At 48.3% G+C, this 19,847-nt stretch overlaps 13 protein-coding genes across 13 annotated transcripts; 5 read left to right on the forward strand and 8 right to left on the reverse strand.

Annotated features, from left to right (window-relative positions):
- Nucleotides 1-1,515: 1,515 nt before the first annotated feature.
- On the reverse strand, nucleotides 1,516-2,136 carry BT62DRAFT_738937 (uncharacterized protein). Its single transcript, XM_043182099.1, has one exon. The coding sequence runs from the start codon at nucleotides 2,032-2,034 to the stop codon at nucleotides 1,603-1,605; it is 432 nt and encodes a 143-aa protein (XP_043032884.1). The 5' UTR covers nucleotides 2,035-2,136; the 3' UTR covers nucleotides 1,516-1,602.
- BT62DRAFT_738941 (uncharacterized protein) lies at nucleotides 1,959-3,004 on the reverse strand. The gene is made up of 2 exons (XM_043182100.1): nucleotides 2,569-3,004; nucleotides 1,959-2,515 (listed from the first exon to the last, which is right to left on the reverse strand). Exons 1-2 carry the CDS (start codon nucleotides 2,684-2,686, stop codon nucleotides 2,097-2,099), a joined length of 537 nt encoding a protein of 178 aa, XP_043032885.1. The 5' UTR covers nucleotides 2,687-3,004; the 3' UTR covers nucleotides 1,959-2,096.
- On the reverse strand, nucleotides 2,644-3,603 carry BT62DRAFT_738935 (uncharacterized protein). Its single transcript, XM_043182098.1, has 3 exons — nucleotides 3,485-3,603; nucleotides 3,303-3,430; nucleotides 2,644-3,245 (listed from the first exon to the last, which is right to left on the reverse strand). The coding sequence occupies exon 3, from the start codon at nucleotides 3,226-3,228 to the stop codon at nucleotides 2,749-2,751; it is 480 nt and encodes a 159-aa protein (XP_043032886.1). The 5' UTR covers nucleotides 3,229-3,245; nucleotides 3,303-3,430; nucleotides 3,485-3,603; the 3' UTR covers nucleotides 2,644-2,748.
- Nucleotides 3,604-4,585: 982 nt separating this feature from the next.
- On the reverse strand, nucleotides 4,586-5,728 carry BT62DRAFT_958029 (glyoxalase I). Its single transcript, XM_043188438.1, has 7 exons — nucleotides 5,536-5,728; nucleotides 5,424-5,483; nucleotides 5,349-5,373; nucleotides 5,189-5,290; nucleotides 4,961-5,130; nucleotides 4,856-4,908; nucleotides 4,586-4,802 (listed from the first exon to the last, which is right to left on the reverse strand). Exons 1-7 carry the CDS (start codon nucleotides 5,566-5,568, stop codon nucleotides 4,760-4,762), a joined length of 486 nt encoding a protein of 161 aa, XP_043032887.1. The 5' UTR covers nucleotides 5,569-5,728; the 3' UTR covers nucleotides 4,586-4,759.
- On the forward strand, nucleotides 5,631-6,259 carry BT62DRAFT_739027 (uncharacterized protein). The gene is made up of 3 exons (XM_043182101.1): nucleotides 5,631-5,729; nucleotides 5,805-6,076; nucleotides 6,134-6,259. The coding sequence occupies exons 2-3, from the start codon at nucleotides 5,864-5,866 to the stop codon at nucleotides 6,167-6,169; spliced, it is 249 nt and encodes an 82-aa protein (XP_043032888.1). The 5' UTR covers nucleotides 5,631-5,729; nucleotides 5,805-5,863; the 3' UTR covers nucleotides 6,170-6,259.
- Nucleotides 6,260-6,532: 273 nt separating this feature from the next.
- Nucleotides 6,533-8,258, forward strand: BT62DRAFT_924749 (uncharacterized protein; the record flags this gene model as incomplete). Its single annotated transcript, XM_043184654.1, has 5 exons — nucleotides 6,533-7,298; nucleotides 7,354-7,485; nucleotides 7,543-7,631; nucleotides 7,687-8,115; nucleotides 8,172-8,258. 5 exons carry the CDS (start codon nucleotides 6,533-6,535, stop codon nucleotides 8,256-8,258), a joined length of 1,503 nt encoding a protein of 500 aa, XP_043032889.1.
- A 1,024-nt stretch (nucleotides 8,259-9,282) lies between these two features.
- Nucleotides 9,283-9,675, reverse strand: BT62DRAFT_739045 (uncharacterized protein). Its single transcript, XM_043182102.1, has 2 exons — nucleotides 9,378-9,675; nucleotides 9,283-9,322 (listed from the first exon to the last, which is right to left on the reverse strand). Exon 1 carries the CDS (start codon nucleotides 9,626-9,628, stop codon nucleotides 9,401-9,403), a length of 228 nt encoding a protein of 75 aa, XP_043032890.1. The 5' UTR covers nucleotides 9,629-9,675; the 3' UTR covers nucleotides 9,283-9,322; nucleotides 9,378-9,400.
- A 272-nt stretch (nucleotides 9,676-9,947) lies between these two features.
- Nucleotides 9,948-12,152, reverse strand: BT62DRAFT_976898 (FAD/NAD(P)-binding domain-containing protein). The gene is made up of 10 exons (XM_043189249.1): nucleotides 12,115-12,152; nucleotides 11,881-12,058; nucleotides 11,739-11,825; nucleotides 11,606-11,688; nucleotides 11,215-11,559; nucleotides 11,032-11,153; nucleotides 10,849-10,981; nucleotides 10,765-10,794; nucleotides 10,143-10,701; nucleotides 9,948-10,088 (listed from the first exon to the last, which is right to left on the reverse strand). Exons 1-9 carry the CDS (start codon nucleotides 12,127-12,129, stop codon nucleotides 10,405-10,407), a joined length of 1,290 nt encoding a protein of 429 aa, XP_043032891.1. The 5' UTR covers nucleotides 12,130-12,152; the 3' UTR covers nucleotides 9,948-10,088; nucleotides 10,143-10,404.
- A 1,125-nt stretch (nucleotides 12,153-13,277) lies between these two features.
- On the forward strand, nucleotides 13,278-15,663 carry BT62DRAFT_976901 (uncharacterized protein; the record flags this gene model as incomplete). The annotated part of the gene is made up of 10 exons (XM_043189250.1): nucleotides 13,278-13,405; nucleotides 13,455-13,498; nucleotides 13,548-13,592; nucleotides 13,642-13,961; nucleotides 14,020-14,030; nucleotides 14,083-14,223; nucleotides 14,273-14,365; nucleotides 14,413-14,894; nucleotides 14,951-14,963; nucleotides 15,020-15,663. The coding sequence occupies 10 exons, from the start codon at nucleotides 13,278-13,280 to the stop codon at nucleotides 15,585-15,587; spliced, it is 1,845 nt and encodes a 614-aa protein (XP_043032892.1). The 3' UTR covers nucleotides 15,588-15,663.
- A 215-nt stretch (nucleotides 15,664-15,878) lies between these two features.
- Nucleotides 15,879-16,194, reverse strand: BT62DRAFT_1014006 (uncharacterized protein; the record flags this gene model as incomplete). Its single annotated transcript, XM_043178141.1, has 3 exons — nucleotides 15,879-15,910; nucleotides 15,963-16,092; nucleotides 16,144-16,194. 3 exons carry the CDS (start codon nucleotides 16,192-16,194, stop codon nucleotides 15,879-15,881), a joined length of 213 nt encoding a protein of 70 aa, XP_043032893.1.
- On the forward strand, nucleotides 16,130-17,102 carry BT62DRAFT_1081622 (uncharacterized protein). Its single transcript, XM_043179683.1, has 3 exons — nucleotides 16,130-16,213; nucleotides 16,267-16,567; nucleotides 16,624-17,102. The coding sequence occupies exons 2-3, from the start codon at nucleotides 16,418-16,420 to the stop codon at nucleotides 16,954-16,956; spliced, it is 483 nt and encodes a 160-aa protein (XP_043032894.1). The 5' UTR covers nucleotides 16,130-16,213; nucleotides 16,267-16,417; the 3' UTR covers nucleotides 16,957-17,102.
- A 256-nt stretch (nucleotides 17,103-17,358) lies between these two features.
- On the forward strand, nucleotides 17,359-17,704 carry BT62DRAFT_872075 (Aldo/keto reductase; the record flags this gene model as incomplete). The annotated part of the gene is made up of 3 exons (XM_043182525.1): nucleotides 17,359-17,426; nucleotides 17,528-17,564; nucleotides 17,612-17,704. Coding segments are annotated over 3 exons (198 nt in total), but the record flags the coding sequence as incomplete, so codon positions are not given.
- A 429-nt stretch (nucleotides 17,705-18,133) lies between these two features.
- Nucleotides 18,134-18,602, reverse strand: BT62DRAFT_1014009 (uncharacterized protein; the record flags this gene model as incomplete). Its single annotated transcript, XM_043178142.1, has 2 exons — nucleotides 18,134-18,488; nucleotides 18,580-18,602. 2 exons carry the CDS (start codon nucleotides 18,600-18,602, stop codon nucleotides 18,134-18,136), a joined length of 378 nt encoding a protein of 125 aa, XP_043032896.1.
- Between the last annotated feature and the right edge of the window lie 1,245 nt (nucleotides 18,603-19,847).

The following is a 19,847-nucleotide window of genomic DNA, read 5'->3' on the forward strand; positions in this document are numbered from 1 at the left end:
GTATTACTTCGAGATCTTTCTACGAGATACTAAATAAGTCCGGATCACGATCCAAGTCAGCTGCCGCTGACTGGCATCGTATCTTCGAGTACGTTCTCGTACTCGCTCGGGATTGCTATCCCAACAGAAAGTTTACCCTTTCCTGTCAGCCGAGACAATTGTGCTTTTAAGGAGCCTCGCTCTTACTAATAGGCTCTCTAACAGCTGGGCCAACCAACTTCCTTCCCATTCGTGATCATCTGGCGACTTCTTCTGCACCTGTATCATCAGCGTTCGAAACTCACTGTCAAACAGTGGGCCTGAGAGGATCTGGTCGAATTTGCTCCACTTTCGCTACGACGTGGAGCTCGGAGGCCCATCGTTTCCGCATGTGACTACGAAAGCAAGTCTTTCGCAAATGTCCAATTCCGACAATAGGAAGCTCGTTCCATGGGAAATAGCGTGATTCGCTTGCTGCCATATTTCAGATAAGAATACCAACCAAAGAGAAGCAGACACAAATACCCATGGCAATTGAATGCCAGCGAGAGAACTTGAAGGGTACTTGATGTCAGTGTGGACATTTTGTCGAGATACTGGAAGTCGATGCGGTTGCTAAGACTGAATGTAAACCATTGCAGGTTGTTGATGAACAGAGAGCAGACATTTGTCTCCAGTATCGCTTCCATGAAGGCTGGACACCTGTATGAATACCTGATCACGACGCTCAAGTCTGGGATATGAGGTCGGCCTAGATACGTATGAGATGGGGATGAGAGCAGTAATTTGAACCAGCCCCATCTTGATTTCCGGGATATTGGAACTTGAGCAATCCTGGTATTAGAGATACAATGACGTCCGCAGGGATGTCTGAGATACGGAGGGACAACTACAGTCAGCGTCGAAGTTGTAACAACGAGAAATAAGCTAGATACCTAAAGAGCGATGGTGCTTCACCCCATGAAATCTAGGAGCACAAATACCACCAGTATTTGGCTCAAGCATAGCAGCTGCTGGGACCGTTTACGTGCCTTGCTCCCTTCGATCGTATGGAGCTGTCTGTCCAATCATCTATGCGAAATATTCAGTGCAAGGTACCATTATGGGAATATGTGGTAGTTTTGACATCTCGACGCCCCAACGATTGAAAGCCGAACGCTCATCGTCATAGCCACAGGTGGCGAAAGGAATTATCGGCCCACAAAACCCAACCACGAGCGTTCTTCTGCTGTCCCCGGGCCTATCCCTTCATCGCAGCAACTTTGGCATACCCTCCTTACCCTCTTTCTTAGCAGATTCACCGGGGTATCAGAAGGCTGAGATTAGGTCCATTGATTATACAGGATTGTGTGTTAAGAGAACATGTGTACTTTATGATGCCCGCGGTAACTTCAAGGTCGGCCACGAGATACCGGAGGGCATTAAATCTGTCTTCATACGGGAGTCGTGACAGTCAATGCCATTTACAGGTCAATAACGATGACGAGCGAAGTGGATTTACATGCTGATAGGCTACGCAGACAAGGGCGGGTGGTAGCCACCCATCTATCCATGCTCAACTTCCCAAGAACGTTTCCTTCCGTCGAACATCATAGGAGATGCCAAACTGCCTTCATTGCATTGTTATTCATATGTCACTTTTAAACCATTGTTGCACAAACTCTCCCATTGACTCGCCAAGGCGGAATCAGATACGCTTAGAGGACGCCCGAGCTGCACTTCCTCCAAACATGAACATGAGCGATACTCCTTGGAGGTGGACCTGGTGTTTATGCCTCGACGAGATGCCACGACAGTCACCAGACTGCCACCGTCAAAAAGAGTGGGAAGCTTTCTCATAGCCAACGCACGCAACTGCGGAGCAATATTATCATCTTTGGTAGGTGAAAACACCAGGCTCGTGACGATACAGTCAACGAGAGGGAGATCCGTCAGTTCCATAAACAATTGGCGTAAGTGAGGGAGCTCGCGGAGAAAGGCGATGGTTGCTCTCGCATTATCACTACCGAGGCATCCATCGCAATCCTTTAGTTCGAATGCTGTGATTTTCCTCATCCAATCACAGGTGCGTACGTCGGGAAATTCGAGAATATGGGGACTCTGCGAGGGGACACCGATTAAAAGGAAAACAGGAGGGTAATGCACGGCAAAACCACACGCGAATGCATATCCGCGATACTTCTTCTAAATCCCTCGATCAAGCCAAGATGCGACACATAAGGAAAGGTCAAGGGCTGTCCCGATGCGATCTGCGACTTTATGCAAAACAGATCGACGTTTCGCACAAGTGGGAAGCTTCTCAACAGACTGAGACATTTGTCAGTGGGGTTCATACCGATAATGCTTAGCGTTGAAACGTTGGCAGTTCTCGGGTGTGCGAAAGAGGGTGTAAATACGTGTGCCGTATACGGCGGCCCTTCAATGACAAGATTTCGGAGGAATGGGGTCATTGAAAAGGTGTCCGAAGTAGATGCAGCATCGGTCCCTCTCATCCAAGCCATTTCAGCGTGTAGATATTCAAGGCGGCCAGGAAAGCCTTTGAATGGTGATAGGAATTAGTAAAATGGATATGGCAAACAGCATGTCAACCTTGTCCAATTTGGCGCGCTCGAACGGAGCATCTGGAAAAGAAGTGTCTGTTCCACTGACATGGCAGTCCATCCTGTCCACCTCCTACTGGACCCAAAAACGTGAACGGATAAAACATGCCCTTGTGCCCTAGACAACTGTATGCCCAGCTGGAAAGCGGCGGAAAGGTCTTTTTGCATATTAACCGCTACAGTCGACCACAACCGACCGGTTCGAAGGGCAACTCTCCTCCATGATGTACAAACTTGGGAGTGTCCACGGAGCCTGACGGGGATCCAGGGATGAGAAACTCCTCTCCGCATCCAATTCTGGGACGCAACGACTGAAAATTTCACAGAGGACATCATCCCCGAGCTGGCGAACGGGATGGGTCAAGATTTTCGCGTCAGAAAGATTGGAGACGATTTGGTCCCTTTCCGTTGATAGAAAATGGAGAAGCTGGCGAGTGGCAGCAATCTTCTTGTCGACTTCGGCAAGATACTCATCTCCTGAAGCCATTAGGGCTGCAAGGACATCCTGTTCAGGAGAAAGAGGCGGCTTGTTGGTCTGAAGAAGCTCTACGATTCTGGGAGAGTGTGTTGGGTGTCGATATTGGGGCAAGGACGATGCGAATGCGGGATCAAAGGACGACAAATCCACGGGGACAAATGTAGACGTCATTTTCGGCAGGAAGTATACTAGAGAATATATAATTAGAATACGACAGAGAGCTTACTCTAGCTTTGGGGACATACAGGGCAATCCACTGGCACTTTGATAATGCAACAATGTCCGGAGTCTCAAATAATATTTGATGAACAAGATTGAAGCCTTAGGGCACGCTTGAAGACCAGAGATGGACGTTTGAATTGCTGAATGATTGCTGACATTATACGAAATGAACATTCAAAGAATAACAAAGAATATTGAAACTTACTCGAGGCAATAAACGTTGGAAAGGCTGAACCGCCACGAGCCCTAAGGCGGTCTCAATCTTGAGGAGCCGGTGCACTTGAGTGAAGGTGAAGAGGCCAAAGGCGCTGAGCAGCCCCAGACGCCGAACATGTCACAGTCCGTGAGAGTAACAACCACGAGCCCCGGCACGGTCCGGGGCGAGAGTAGTCCTGTGAATAACAATGTCATGACTGTACATCTCCAAGTCTCTGATTGAGTTCTCCGTTTTCTCTGTGGTCAATACAATCAATTGGTCCTACGTCCAGTGTGATTATCTGGATCTCCAAGTTGAAAGCTTCCATCAAACTAGGGCACAATATTCGCATCCTTTAACATGGCTCGCGCCTCCATTAATGCTCATTGAATATTAATGTCTTAGCGCTTGTCGTGTGACCTCTTTCCTCCAATGCATCGTTTCCCTTTGTCGACTACACTGCTGGTAGATGAACTTAGTGGACGTCCATGTCGCCCATGAAGATAATATGACTCTACATACATTCGCTACACCTACTTAACCCGGATTCTTTGATACCCGTCTCTTTATAAGGCATCGAACTGCCCCCGCCTGAAGAATGTCGACATGCCGACTTCGGATTCGATCGATGCGCTAAGTAACAGCATAGAATGATGGGGGTCCAGTCGTCGGTTGCCGCTATATTTCTAATCTAATCTTCAAGCCAGCGCCAATCGCATCGCGAACCACAAGAACCACAAACAAACGTTCTACTCGCTTTCGAAGTTCAACGCCACCATGCTTCGAACATCTTGACCGCAGCACGCTGGCCCAGCTGGTGCTCTCTCTGGAGCTTGACGTCCACGGCGGCCTTTCATATCAACTCGCAAAGAATAACACGACCGGATCATACAGACGGATTGGAATCTTACATTCGGCGATTATCTCCATCTTTTTGGCATTTTCCTGCGACAGAATGAAGGTGCCTTTTGCTGTTTTCTCACCACCTGGGGCGGCGGCCATGACAGACCTGCGGAAATGCATATGTTCGTTTCATGCTGAGCGAACAATCTTCAAGTGGTGCGGCTAGGCAACGAGAACCTTCGGCTATCGGAATTGACAAACAATATTGATTTCCCGATGTAGACATCGTCTTTACTTTTCCGAAAAGATAACAGCAAGAACTTGATGAAGAACCAATATAAGTACATGTAATTCATACTATAGAGGTATCACTCGGTAGGCACGGTGTTACATGTAAGACGTACTAATACACTCTTGGTTAACTTGATTTTTCTTCCTATCTCAATCAAACTTAATGACGCGGGGCACAATTTCAATCCAGTAGCTGTTACCCATCATGTCATTATTCAAACAACAAAGAACGAGGTGAACACATACCCATCAGGGTCCAGAATAAAAGCGATGTGTCTCATCTTCCCATCGCTGGGCCTCTGAAGGAGATTGTCAATATACGAACGGCGACAAACTTGAGTGAACATCCACCTTCTTGAAGGCAACTCCCAGCTGTTCGAATCGTTCGCAAGCTTTTTCAACATCATCAACCGTTATAGCGATGTGTCCAAAGCCCCGGCCGGGCTCCGAGTTTCCACTGGCATATCCCTGGAAGTTCGGATCCGATTCCGTGCCATGGTTGTGGGTGAGCTCGAGTATGCCTACATCAGGACGAAGATTCGTTACGATTAAGCCTCATAGACAGGCAAGAAGACGAACCTTCACGAGAAAACCTGGTCTCTTCTTTTTCCTTGGCGCTAAGTGCGCCACCGGAGTGATCGAATCCAAGGAAGTATAGAGTGAAGTCCCCGAAATCCTTTTCTGTGATACCGATGTCAACCAAAGAGGTGGGAGCAAGTTTGTCTGTGGTTAAGTGCACCAGAGAGAAGATCCATGCCAATGATCTGCCGCAGCATTGGAAGCTCAGCAAAAACAAATGGTTGCGGGCACGTACTTCGGTATAAAATTGAAGGGATACCTTGGGGTCCTTCACCCGGATCATGGTGTGGTTGAACTTTATAGGCAGATACTCAGACTCCAGTTCGCCTGCAGGTGCTGTAACTGACCGCAAAACTGGCTGTTTCCGCTGTGCGAGGCATGATGGTGACGGTGGTGGTGGTATCGAGAATCCAAGTGGTTGATAAGCCCAAACCTGATGTAGTCAGCCCAGGCACGGGACTCGTCACGCCGTGATCGTCCGGTTGATAAATTCGGCGAGAACCTTTATCGCGCCCATTTCGCCCTCGATGGCCGCTGCTGCGTACGTAGTATTGTTCTCGTGTGCAGGACTGTGCACGATAGCTGCGACAGGTTTGGCTCATACCGCCTTGCCAAGTGATCTTATCAGCTGTCAGAACGCCGGACGTTGTGAATCGATAATGGCGTTACGGGGTAATGCTAACGAAGCTAACTAATCACAATGGTCACTGCGCAACTACGCCGGGAAGATGTTTGGCTTCGTGGTTCCCGAGGACAATAATAATTTATCTCTGCAACGTTTACGTGGCAGCAGTTGACTTCCTTCTGTGGCTTCTAAATGTAACGGCACGCGCAGCCAACGACTGGAGAAACGAGTGGTTATCGAGGTACGAGTGCCTTGTGTCCCAGGTGGATATATATTTTATCCTTCATTTTCCCGGGACGTCGACGTATTTTCATTTCAAGGGTCCGACTTTGCAGTGTTGCGGAGAGTCGGACTGACAGGGGCTGGAATTGCCATACCGGGTAATGGAATCTTTACGGCGCGCGTAGTTGTAAACTGCTGCGGATAGGAATCTTTTTTATAACAAGCTCTGGTCCTGATGGAATCCTTGTCCATCCCCATATCGCTGCCGTCAACGTTTCCCACCTCACTGTGCGACGAAAGCACCTTTTTTCGAGATGAACTCCAAACTCGAGGCTCTCTCAGCGCGTCACCCGCGTTATACGATTTTTTTAATCGTCCTGTCATTCGTTATCATTCTTCTCTATGTTAATTCTTCTCATGATTCTCCCTTCTCTGGCTCTACATGGGGCGGTCGCCCCCCTCCATATGACTATGCTGCTCGCGCTCACATGAATGACATGTACTGTCAAGGAGCAGTCCAGGAGCATGGCTTCCAGGTCGGACGTCATGGGCCCCCACCGCCGCCTTCTCGTGGTTACGAGACCTTCCAAGGACATCCGCCGCATCCTGATCAGTACCAGGGACGTCCATGGGGCTACGGACCGCCACCTCCCGGTCCATGGGGACCACCGCCCCCGCCCCCATTTGGCCCCATGCACCATGGGAAGCACGGCGGTCCAGAAGGCAAGCACCCGCCTCTTCCGCCCCCATTCTGGGGTCACCCTCCTCCGTCTCCTGATGGCGACGCGCCTCCACCACCACCGCACCACTGGTGGGGCCCGCCGCCACCACCACCGTCAGATGGCGAGCAATCCTACGGTATGCCTCCGCCGCCGCCGCATTCGCACTGGGGTCCACCGCCTCCCCACGAATTCCACGGTCACAGGGATTCCAGGCCAACTCCGCCCATGGTCTGGGGTGAGCACCAACACGGACATCGTCCTGCATTCCAAGACGACGATGAATGGGAACATCCCCCTCATGGACCAGAAGGAGAACATCCTCATCATGGACCTCCGCCACCGCCTCCGCCGCCTCACAAACCTGGCAAGCACGACAAGCATGAAAAGCCGTGCCCTGAAGACGAAGCGGGGTCTCCCTCGATCAAGGCTCATCGGCCGCGACCGTGCATTCCCAAAGATGCTGCGCTCCAGAAGAGCGAAAAGCACTACCAAGAGTACGTGAAGCACCGTAAGGAATCTGCCGATGAGGCTGCTCCATCTTGTAAGTCTTTTCTCAGTATAACATTTCTCGTTCTCATTCGGTCCAAAATCCTCAGGGAAATCTTTTGCTCCTGCTTTCCGTTGTCCTCACCATCTCGAGCTTCTCGGTGAGCCGGAGGACGGTGGAAAATGGGTCTGTGGTTTCGAGTACATCGCTCCGAAGGAGCAGTGTGTTGTATACTCGATCGGTATATCATTTTTGTCATTTCATTTATCAAACATCCATTTAATCTGCGTTTTCTCAGGTGCTGACGGCTCGTCCTTCGAAACAACAGTAGAGGACCGATCTGCCGCATGCACAGTATTCGGTTATGGTGACAAGCCATCGGAGAACGTAAGAACCTTTCGATCCATCTTTTTATGTCGCATGTAATGACCCAACGTTTCAGACTGATGTCGTTACTGAGGAAGAAGAGACGACTGCCACCGAAGAGTCAGACGTCCCCGCCACAGTCCCAACCAACCCTCTCGACGACCTTCTTGAAACCAACGGACACAAATTCATTGACATCCTGAAGTTTGATATCAACTCTGAATCCGATTTTGCCGTCCTTGATGCCTTCTTGGATGAGTATGACTTCCCCCAACTGGCCAGCCGTGCGCCTTATCCTCCGCCGCGCCGCGCTTTACCCCCTCCCAAACGCGAACCCGTCCTTCCCTTCGGCCAGCTCCTTCTCTCCGTCGCCGTCTCTTCTGATGACGACAAGGGCGAATTAAGCATTAACAATTTCGGTGCTTGGTTCGAGAAGCTCGAGCGCATGGGTTTAAGGCCCTTCTTTGCTGCGCCAAGTCTAAGTAATTCCCGCAATGCGGTTGACGTGAGTGTTGCCTTCCGTATCTTGTGATGTTTACGCCATCTGACATTTTCTGATAGTATTCTTTCATCAACATCCGTGGAGAGCATGAACTGCTTTCTGCCCTTCCTCCTCCACGTCCCCATCACTTTCATCCGGCCACTTGAATAATAAACCTATTGACTGACTCTAGAAAGGTCGTATATTTTCATTCAATACTCAGCAGACGACGAATACTTGTCTTTGGGCTCGTCCGTCGGAGATTTACCTCTCGTCCGGTCCCCTTGTTCATTTCAGATGGACGAGATCCAAGTTCATCATTCTTTCTCTCTCTAACTATTCCCGCGACTGCTGGGCGGAGCCCCCTCTCTCTCAGTAGTTCTGTACATTCAAGTTGTATGTCGTCGATGCTGTTATCAGTTGACTATATTCGTGGTCATTTTTTTCTTGAATCGAGAGCAAACCGAGAGGAATCGAGGCGTTAATCAAATTAGTTGATATTTGACGTGTGCACAATTTGCAGGTGCTGCGTATACTAGGAGTAATGTTTCGAGATGCTGCGGCATTTTGATTGCTGCGCCTCTAGGCTACATATATACATAATAATACAACAATATGATTCATCGTTTCTTCGATCAAATCGAATAAAGGGAAACCCGATATCAGAAGGGGGTCGTCAATGTCATGGCCACTTTCAAGACGAAAGGTCGCTGGTGTGTATGACGCCGGAGACGTGTCAACGTGCTCACTTTTCTGTAATGTTTCCATGTTTCGTACGTTGCCCCTCACTACATAGGCCGAAAGAAATCCTGTTAAATCCGAAGGTGCACTTAACCTTTCCTTGCTGACCGCAGTTTTATCGCTGACATCAATGTTCAACGGTCAAAGGAAATGTCCTACACAAAGCAACCATATCGACCTTATTTCAGCCTTCAAAACTTCCCGAGTCCAGTATTTTGATTTCGACAATTAGTGAAGGCGAAGTCAACTGCAGAATCGGTACAGTGCTTACTATCGCCCGCCAAGACATGGCCCATGAAGCGGATTCATGTTTCTTGAAGAATTGCAAAGGAACAACACGCCCGACATGTTTTGTCAAAACTAGGAGGTTGGCGTAAAGGCTACTTATTGTCCTCCAAATTTCGCGTATTTTCAGAAGGGGTCATGTCGATGTAAACTTGCCAATGCTTAGCATGATATATCGATGAAATTGCGGAGCTAGACTCTGCAGCTGCAACTGACCTTTCAACAGGTCTTCAGGCACGGAATAGCGGCAAGGATCTTACCGATGGAGTGACGAGAGCACCGCCTACGACCATGAGACACGATGAATGGCTATAGTGACTGACCTATGTGAAACGATTTCCTGCATGCCGGACACAGAGCCGTAAATCCATCTGCTGTAGTTTTCGAAGTGTGGTCCGATACGCAGCGGGAGCAATAGACGTGCCCTATAGCAGGTACAATAAGAGCAATGTAGAGCAGTCACCGCCATCGCAAGGTAGGCTGACGAGATATTGGCAAACAGATAGTACATCCACAAGCCATGGTCTCGGATCCAAACGTACCAAGCATAAGAGATGGTCGCGGAAGGAGGAATCTATGTGAACTCCAGCAGTCGAACCGAGATTCCTTTTCGCACTGATTTTACACCGAATCTGTGTGCTCTCAAACTTCGTCGATGCATCTCTTTCAGCAGATCTTGGTCTTAGATCTTCCAAAATATAGTTTGCCTCCATCCCCGAATTCAGGTGTGCGAGAAAAGTTCATCTTCCTGGTGTGAACTTTAACTCAGGCGCCTCTTGGGTGACGATAACTTTCACTTCATCTTTTTGTCGGCAACCTTTTATTTATTTCATTACTCGGCGCAAGAATCCGAACGCCCAGCCTTCAGCCATCCTGCTACTGACTATGCCTCCAGGCACAAAATTCGCATGGCCTCCGTCCATAGAAATAGTATCACACTATGTCTTGTCTTACCCTCATATAACCCAAAACTGCGAGCCCACAGTGAGATCAATAAAGTTTGGCACTAACAATTGAACACCTACAACTCATGCTATGCGTTTAGTACGTAATCGGCAAAAGCTGTTGACACTGTGGAACAGGTAGTGTATGATCTTCAACTTAACATGCTTTGTTACCCAGGATAAGGTCTCTTGCGTCAGCAGAATGTCAAGTGGGAACATTACTAGGTCCAAAACCCAGCAAACCTTTATCGTTCCGTGGTTGGCGCTAAGAATATCTTGTCAAAGCCCCAGAAAGTGTCTATTCGAAATTTCATCCGTCATGTATTTGTGTGGGTATGGAATCCTAGTCACGCTCTTTCCACCAATCAGTCATAACTGCATCCACATCATACCCATATTGAACGTCGTAGTTCCGACCGCTCCCGGAAATCTTGCCCATCATCGCTTTGAGAGCCTCATCTCGCGCACGTTGTTCCGGACCGTCTTCCAGGTGAAACATTGTCTTATCAGACCAACAGCCATCGGTGGTTTCGGTAGCACGAGGGCGTCGGAGACTTTCGTAGGCTTCTAAGAGAGATGGGATTTGATCTTTGTCTGTGATGTGGGCGAACAGGTTACCGAGCACGGTGGCATCTTCGATCTGAGCGACCCGAGGGAAGTAGTTAACTACTAGTATTCATCATAGAGGGAATGAAGAACATACGGCCATTGAGGCAGCTTGCGCCCGATATGGCTACGTGGATGCTTAACAGCTTGACTGGCGGTATACAATATACAAAACACTTACCAACATTGGGTGACAAGCATCCCCGATTAAAGAAATGCGTCCATTCTTATGCACCCAAGACTGCAGTGGAGTTTCGAGACCTTTGAGAGAGCCTACGATCGAAGAGGTGACAAGGTCCAATAGTTTTCCAACTCTTGGAGAGGTTCGTTAGAGAAATCAATCAACTGACATGTCGAAGTTTACCGAGGCTCCCAACCAGAAATTTCCTTCTTCATTTGTTCGATATCTCCAGGTCGAGTCCATAAGGCCATGGAATCCTCGGTGTCGTCTTCGTGGAGTATAACGAAGTTGTATTTATTTCTTCCCTAGTACATTCATTTATCAATGTTGAACCTCATCTTTTACAATTATATGAAGAGAACGCACTATATTATATCCGACTACGTGCTTGTGGGGTCCTATCCATGCGCTGATTTGCGGCTTTTCGGCCAAAGGACGAAGGTCGGGATCAGACAGCATCCGAGTTGTGTCGATGGTAGCACGAAAGGCGGCTTCTCCGCTGGGTATAGAGCGAACTGGCACTTCTGCCACAATATCACGCGTAACACTATTAATGCCATCAGCGCCGATGATAAGATCAGCTTCGAGGACTTCGCCCGTGTGTAAAGTGACGGAGACGTTGGCGGGGTCGATTGAAGTTACTTTGCTGTTGAGCCTGCTCTTCACCAGCGGACGCGCAGTGTCGTGCAGTATGTCAATTAAGTCGCGTCTCTGTAATAACGGTAAGGATCGGAGGATACTGGAGGAACAGACGTACGTGTAGGCAATAATACGGAGCACCTTGTGCTTCGGCCATAGCAGATCCATAGGGCACAAAGTCCAAGACACTGCCGTTGTCGTCTGGTATGTATTAATACTAGGCAAAGATGGTCATGCAGAAGATCACATACACCGTAACACAGAGAAATCTTCAGGGAGGTCGGAAACCTCGTCTAACGAAGGTTTAAGACCCCATCGAATGAGGAGGCGAGACGTGTCTATATCGACAGACAATCAGATCTTTTCTTCTGAGCAGAATTGAAATGGGCTTACTGGGAGCAATTTGGATTCCTGCACCAATCTCTCGAAGGTCAGATCGGCTCTCTAAGACTGTGACGATATGTCCAGCCTTTGCCAGGCAGATGGCAGCGGAAAGGCCCGAGATTCCTGCACCGATAATAATGACCTTGAGTGGGCAGGATGAAGTCCTACCGTTGCACATCGGTGATTCCTAAACCCAGCCATGAGTGTGGAACACATGAAAGGGTTGGTACTAGAAAGCCTAACAATATTGTTAGTCATTCTGTGTACTTGGTAGTTGAAGAGGGATTGTAGCTTTTGTATTTTCCAGCGAAAGATGCGCGTTATTAAGGACTCTAGCCGGAAATCCGGATTAATGATGTAAGATGTGGAACTAAGCAGAAAGAGATGTTTAGTCAAGGAATACCTTCCTTGCTTCTCGAAATGTGTCCGGCGCCGAGGACCTTATGATAACGTGAACATACCGCCGTCACTGGGCTCCGATCCATCTTTTCACTCTAACATTAGACAATGTTTTTCTCTGGAAAAAAGTGGCAGCGGAAGTATGCGCCATCACCTACGCCCGCAATGCAACTTGCTATTGTCAGACTGAGATGTCACGCAATGAACGAATCGACATACTATCGGCACCATTCTGCAACAGATCCCATGTCCGAGGACATGTTGTCTTCCGAGGTTTCGGCGATACCAATGGCAAATGTTTGGTTCACCAATAAGACGGGTGATAGAAAAGTTATAACGAAGTGCGCAATCAAGATCAACGGTCACACTGCTACGATACTAGTAGCCGCCCATTACGTGGTGATGCAGAGAATCGAAATCCGCTACGCAATGTCTTCGTCTCGGTGTGAATGCACCTGGGCGGTAGGTGCAAGATATCATATGAATTAACCGTGCAGCAAGGTCCCTCTGCAAGACTCGATAGTACCAGCCAGCATGATTAAGAGAAGTGGCCAGGCAGGTATAAAAGCGGTATGTGATAGTTATCCCCTCTGTCATCCACGCGAAAATTAGAATAAAGGGTCGACTTTTAGATCGAATTCGAGTCTCGCGCGCGCGAGGGGAGGTTCCACGCTTGAGACAAACGAAAGGCTGACACGTTACACGTATTGCAGTAGGCTCTAAAATTGTCTTGAAAGTGGGCCGCGCTTCCGAATGCAGCAGAGAAACATGTCTGGGTAGATGGGTTGTCGTAGTTCGTTTTTGGGCAGGCTGTCAAGGTTTAGTCCAAATTAATCTATATATGGATATAAGCGGCTAAATCTGCAACATTTCATGTTTTCACCTTGATCATAGCTTAAATAGTGGGCTCCCCTAACTACCTTAGGGTAATAGAGCACGTTCACTCAGACAATTTCTGCCAGCGACACTCGTCGACACCCGTCCTCAGTTTGCCTCTCGACGTGCCAATGTCGAGTGAATATTTTCTCCTTCACAAGGCTATACGATACGTTGTGGGTGTTGCTGCAGCCTCGTTTTTCACCGAAATACGGGTCATCGGAGGGGAGAATGTGCCTAAGGATGGCCCTATCATTGTGTCGGTTGCCTATCGTATCTTTATTGACACCTTCACCGACAATAAACAGTGCTGCGACCCACCATAACATGATATTGGACCCTATTATCCTCTGTACGTCGCTCCAACCCCTACTGTCTCTCCGTGTTAAAGGGGACTACAGCGACAAGTTTTCCTTACCAGCGGATATTACATTATTGGAGCAAAGGTGCGTTCTTCTGCTTCTCTTGATACCAGGCTATTGAGCTGGACTGCAGCGAGCCTTTATGCCAACCCGGTCGTACGATACATACTCCTTTCAACAGGAAACATCCCCGTCGACCGCAAGTCCAAGGATCGTCAAGTCTTGTTCAAAGGAACCTTTGAAGCGCTAGCCAAGGGTGGTGCTGTAGCGCTGTTTCCTGAGGGAACTAGTTACACCGAGCCGCGGATCATGCAGGTCAAGGATGGTGCAGCTTGGGCAGCTTTGGAATACACAAAATGGCTCAAGGAGAACCCGGAAAAAGCTCCCTCCACTGAGGTGAAAATTATACCCGCAGCAATAGTGTACACGAACAAGTCCAAATATCGGAGCAATGTGCGTACCTTAGACTGTCTTGTAGCTGTCCGGAGCTGACATGTAACCATTTCAACAGGTTATCGTTGAGTAAGTCTTATATTTACTCAGTCAACTTTTCGCTTCATAAATGCTGCTGCAGGTTTGGGCGTCCAATCTTAATGGACGCGTACCTCAAACAATTCAATGACCCGACAGAGGGCGAGGCACGCTTGGCTGCAAAATCTCTGACAAGGACGCTCGAGAATGAGCTGATTGAATCCACCATCAATGCACCCGACTGGTAGGCTCTCGGCGCACCGCATGATATCTTGCTACTGACATGTCAAAAGGGACACACTGTATACTGCCCGCATAGCTCGCGATTTGATGTGGAACGACGAAAAATCTATAAATATGGATGAGTTTGTGATCATATCTCAGACGTACGTGAGCTTATTCTTATCTCGTGTACTAGCTAATTTTTCTCTAGGCTTGTCGACTTGTTTTCGACTACAGATGCTACTGCTAATTTCATGTCAGCAAAGCGAAACTTGCTTGAATACTATTCATTACTACAATCAGCTAATCTCACCAACTCTGTCCTCTCGGGCATGCCGTTGCCCCGCTCATTAGACCCCAGCGTGCCTACGCCTCTCCCTAGTCGCCTCATCACCCTTCTCATACTCTTACGTGACACACTAGCTTGCCTTGCCCGTCTACCTTTTTTCCTTTTCCCCGTTGTTGTTCATATACCTGTGTATTTCATGGCTCGGCTTGGGGCACGTCTGGTTGAGGATGAGGAAGAGACTCAAGCCCAGAATAAGATCGTGTTCGGTTTACTTTCCATGATGATGGTATACCCTGCAGCGTTTTTCTTCTTGTGGGCCTTCCTCCGTTATTCCTCCGCAGGGGCATTGGCTGCTGCTGTTATTGTGTATCTTTTTGCGCGCTATCATAACACATTAATTGATGGTATGTACTACTGCTCCATCAAAAAGATTTCCCAGACTGACAGATGAATTCTGCAGATAACTACGAACAGTATGTGTTTTCTACCTGTTGTCGACGTTAAGAATGCCGATACTAAGCTTTCCCAGCGCGAAACGGCTATACGCAACATGGCGCGCCCTTATCGGCGTTTGGGCGCCGAAGGGCATGGATCTCTCCCTCGCTGCCCTGTCGCAGTACACTACACCTGTCCTTCCGAAAGAGAATCCCTGGATAGATAGACCGAACAGCTCCACCCCTGAACCTTCCGCTGCGCTCACGACACCAGGTGACGCGCGGACGGGCCTTCCTGGTCCAGCTGACCTCCTCACTGCAAACGAACCACCTGTCAGATCGCGCCGGAAGCGCCGCCCTCCTACGCGGAGGATCATGCGACACATCCTGCGTGCGCGAGTGGAAGCTGTGAAAGCGCTCGCTGTGTTCTTTGATCAGCTAGAGCGGGGGGAGACGGGGAAGAAAGTGAAGGCGAGCAGGCATTTAGCGAAGACATATGGGTTTGAGGAGAGCGGGGAAGGGTGGAGGAACGCTACTGAGGTTGTGAGGTTTTTGAGAGCCAAAGGGGCGAAGATTCCGTCAGTGTCATATGTTCCAACGGAGGAGGACTGGATAGCGTTGAGTAGCGATGGGGAAGGTACCAGCACGCCTGTCGAGGAATAAGTGGGATTTGATTGGACTCTGTTTTCTTGCTTTGTATATATTGGTTTTGGATGTATTCGACAGGTTTTTGCTTGCTATTTTTCATGTTATCGTCCAGAAAGTTCTGCGGTAAAGGCATCTCAAGATGACCATGTAACGAAGTTGAGAAAAGGACGCAAGGAATTGAAGCTGCTGTCCAAGGAACCTGGAAATGAAATAGCAAGCAGAATCCCTAGCTTGAAGGCAGGCCTTACAAAGCTATGAGGAAGCACGATCAGCGCATTCTAAGAAAGTGACGCGCGTTCGTAGCACCTAATAGAGTACACTGTTAGCTATAATGTAGACTACAGGATACCAATCAGTAACATAAACAAAGTAATATAAGTAGATACTCACCCTCACACAGCGTAGCGATAAGCAGAAACGTGGTGAGGGTGCTCGACGGACCGTATTCAATATATGTAGTCCATCCCGACATAAAGGGGTATTGAGCTCCGCCGGCGGGATACGACGGAGCTCCTGCTTGCTAATCCAACACGGATTTGACAGACTTCTCACCATTTGTGCCATCTGGCACGATTTCGTTTCTTCCAGGAGTATCAGCAAGAGCGTTTGGACCCTCGAACATTGAAGAGCTGGATGAACTGGTGAAGAGGAGCAATACTGGGCTTCCTCTGAGAAATTTAATGGCATTTTCTAGCAAATCGACGGATAAGAATCCCCAGAACCAACGGCGCTGAACTATCATGCATCATCCACGACATCCCGTTCGCGACCGAACGTTATATCATCAAAGACGGAGCATAGAGAGTCTCGTTCGCTGGAATCCAAAGCTCGCTGTGGATTGTTAAATGTTGCCGTATCAGAGTGACGAAAGGAAGAAATGGTTAATCGTCTACCAGGTCAGTGGAACGATTACTACTATGCCTAGTTGCAAGCGCGATGTAAATGCTGAGCGAAATTCCATATATCATCTTAGGACACTTCTTTACCTGCGCCAGGTGAGAGAGCACCTTCCTCAGCAATACAGACCAGTGACCCTGCCTTGATATACTAGCGTTTATCTCATCTGAAACGACAGGTACTGAAAAGGGGCGTTGAAGTTTCGATAGCATATGTCGATTGCGTCACAGAGAATGGACCTTTGCGCAACAGGGTGCACATTTTAAGAACCAACGAATGGGCCAGTGATACGGAAGATGCCCGCGAGTACAACACCCCCTCTTCCTGCGGCTTACAGCGTGATAGGCTAGTCACTATCTTTATGGCTTTTGAGCTGGACTGGATAAAAGATTGTGGCTCAGTGCTGTACCATCCTCGCATATTCTTGCGTTCTTCCGATGGCGTCTGGTCCTCTGTCATGCTCTGGAAATTAAACACGGACGAATAGAGGTGGTTTTCAATGCGATGGTCTTATCGTCACTACGTCCTGGCCTTCTGCAGTCTCATCATACCCAAGGACGTCGCTATCCTAGAACGGAACGGCGGCCTGCACTGAGGTTGGCGACTGGCAGCCTCACTGATGGTCGCATTCTACTCACACGGCGCTTTGTGTTATGTCATAATTGTTCCTTTCTGTTGTGTCGTAGTTGTTCCTTCGTTGTATCGGCAACAAGGTCCCAATCAGGAATGGCCAAACCCAACCATAGCTGACATCATGGATGGGAGTCGTAAAGCCGTCCTCTTTCTTCGACTAACAACGCAATGTCCTCGCCTGCAAGCATAAACATGCCTTACGGTCCATCCCCCAGCAGTTGTGGGGATCAGAGCTCATCGGACGTCTGCAGTAACCCTCGGTTCCTCGGGACTGAAGGTATCAAAAATCATTCTAGGTTGTGCGGCGTATGGGAGCCCGGATTGGTTTAACTGAGTGCAGAATGAAGAAGAGAGCATCCAGAAAATCGAAGCAGCATACATACCTATTATCCTCGTTCCTTGATCCCAACCTGATTCCCGCCAAGGTACGACACTGGAATCAACACTTTCGATACCGCCAATGTACGCCTGCCTTTACTCGCGCTTACCTTCGAGCTTCCCATCATTAGGTCTACTCCAACGGGCAATCCGAGATGTTCTTGGGTAAGGCCACCAAGCAAGAAAATTTACCGCGAGACGGGATCGTTGTAATGACAAAGGTCCGTTTGTGTTCCCTGAGCGATCGGGGCTATATCCGTTGCAGGTTTTCGATCCGGTGTCTTGCGATATGCACGAGCGCATGGATGGCAGAGAGACAGAATGTGCCGGTTCCCATCGATTCGTAAATCAGTACGGGCCGCAAGTCTGTGCCACCCTGTCTTTTTTTAAATTTTATTTTTTATTTTTTGGCGGGGGCTATCGCAGAGGCGGTCCAGCGACACAGTCGCTTCCAACGTGCAGCCATATTTGTTGCCAGGAGCTTAAACCAAGCATGTGTAGTTAGTGCTTCAATTTCAAGTGTGTTTTCGTGTTCATCGCGAGGAAATACTTTACGCACCGAAGAGTGTGGGACTCGGGACTGAAGAATTTGCCGGGGAACAACTCCTTCTTTCGCACCGTCCCCATACTTACCTTGTGCTTCCCCGGCCCGTTTACTCCATACCCACTAAGGCCCCGTCTATTTCTGTCCAGTCTTTAGGAAGCCGATGCTCGTTTTCGATAACACCGGACCACGTCCTTAAGACTAGGTCTTTCTGGAGAGCCTTCTTGCCAAAACGCTTTCGTATCATTAGGCAGTCTAGTTCCAGTCTTCTCCGGATTTGTTTCATCCATTTGTTCCGTATTTGCACCGGAGAGTATGGCGCGTTATCTTTTTGAATGACCCGTTCACACCTGTTGGGATAGCAATCCCGAGCGAGTACGAGAATGTACTCGAAGATACGATGCCAGTCAGCGGCAGCTGACTTGGATCGTGATCCGGACTTATTTAGTATCTCGTAGAAAGATCTCGAAGTAATACAAAATGTATTTAAGTAGAATGTCTCTCTCCCAAGAGGCTAATAATAATCCTCTGTACATTACTCTGCTCTCTACTTACAACAGGTTATGGGCCCCAGCCATAACTGAACTTACATCGCTACTCACTTCGCACCCTTTCATACTTTACATACACACATAGAACCGCATGGATAGCCAGTCCGTGTATAGAATTGACCCCCTTAAGGGCCCGGAAAATTATCCGACATGGAAAATCAAGATGATCGATATCCTAACCGATTTAGGACTGATTGATTATGCAGATGGAAGCATTCCGGCCCCGGCAGACACGACACTGGTGGCAGATTGGAAGAAGAGCGATAGGAAGGCTCTTTCAACAATAAGATTGCGGGTTTCTGATGGCCTGCTGGTATATATTGCTGGTTCAAAGGCTTCGGCAGAAGCCTGGAAAGCTCTGGAAGATATGTATGAGTCTAGGGGACCCATGGGAATTGTCCTTGTCAGAAGGAAATTCTTCAGAGCTCAGTGCAAAGAAGGAGGAAACATAGAGGAGCATATTAGGACTTTGAGGTCCTATCAGGAGGAGCTGGCATCCCTTAAGCAGAAAGTCAAGGAGGAGGACTTCTCTATCACACTGCTTACATCACTCCTGGAATCATGGAATTCATTCATCTCATCAGTGGATACTGCTGACTTGAAAGATTCTTACAAGTTGATTTCCCGAATTCTTCAGGAAGACATCTGACTAAAGGAAAAGACTTCTGATCGGACCACGACACTTGCAGCACATGGCAAGAAGTCCAATTCAAAAGTCACATGTTACAGATGTGGGGAAACTGATCACATCAGAACAAATTGCCCAAATGGGAAGAAGAATTCTGGAAAGTCATGGAAAGGAAAGGGAAAGAGCCAGACTCAGGCACATATTGCCAAATTGGACTCAGAAGAAGATGACTACATATTTTGTGCAACAGACGTCGCACTTACTTCACTCTCAGGAGTATCATGGCTAGAGGACTCTGGCACCACCAGACATATAGTCAAAAATAGATTATATTTTTCTGACTATGTTGAAACTCCAGGACATGAAGTCATTGGTGTAGGAAAAACCAAGGGTTTAGGAAGGGGAACTGTCAAGATTAAAATGGTTGAAGGGGAAAAGATCACTCCAGTCACACTAAAGAAGTGTATCCACTGTCCTGATGCACCATTCAATCTTATGTTGATAGGGTGCATTATAGATGCTGGATTTGAACTTAAATTCAAAGAGTCCAGAATGGATATTATCTCATCATATGGCAAGATAATCAGCCATGGAGATAAAATATCAAAGCTGTACAGCCTTGACATCATTGTTCCAGAAATAAC

This window comes from Guyanagaster necrorhizus (genome assembly GCF_019112545.1).
Source record: "Guyanagaster necrorhizus MCA 3950 unplaced genomic scaffold BT62scaffold_75, whole genome shotgun sequence".
Taxonomy (NCBI): domain Eukaryota; kingdom Fungi; phylum Basidiomycota; class Agaricomycetes; order Agaricales; family Physalacriaceae; genus Guyanagaster; species Guyanagaster necrorhizus.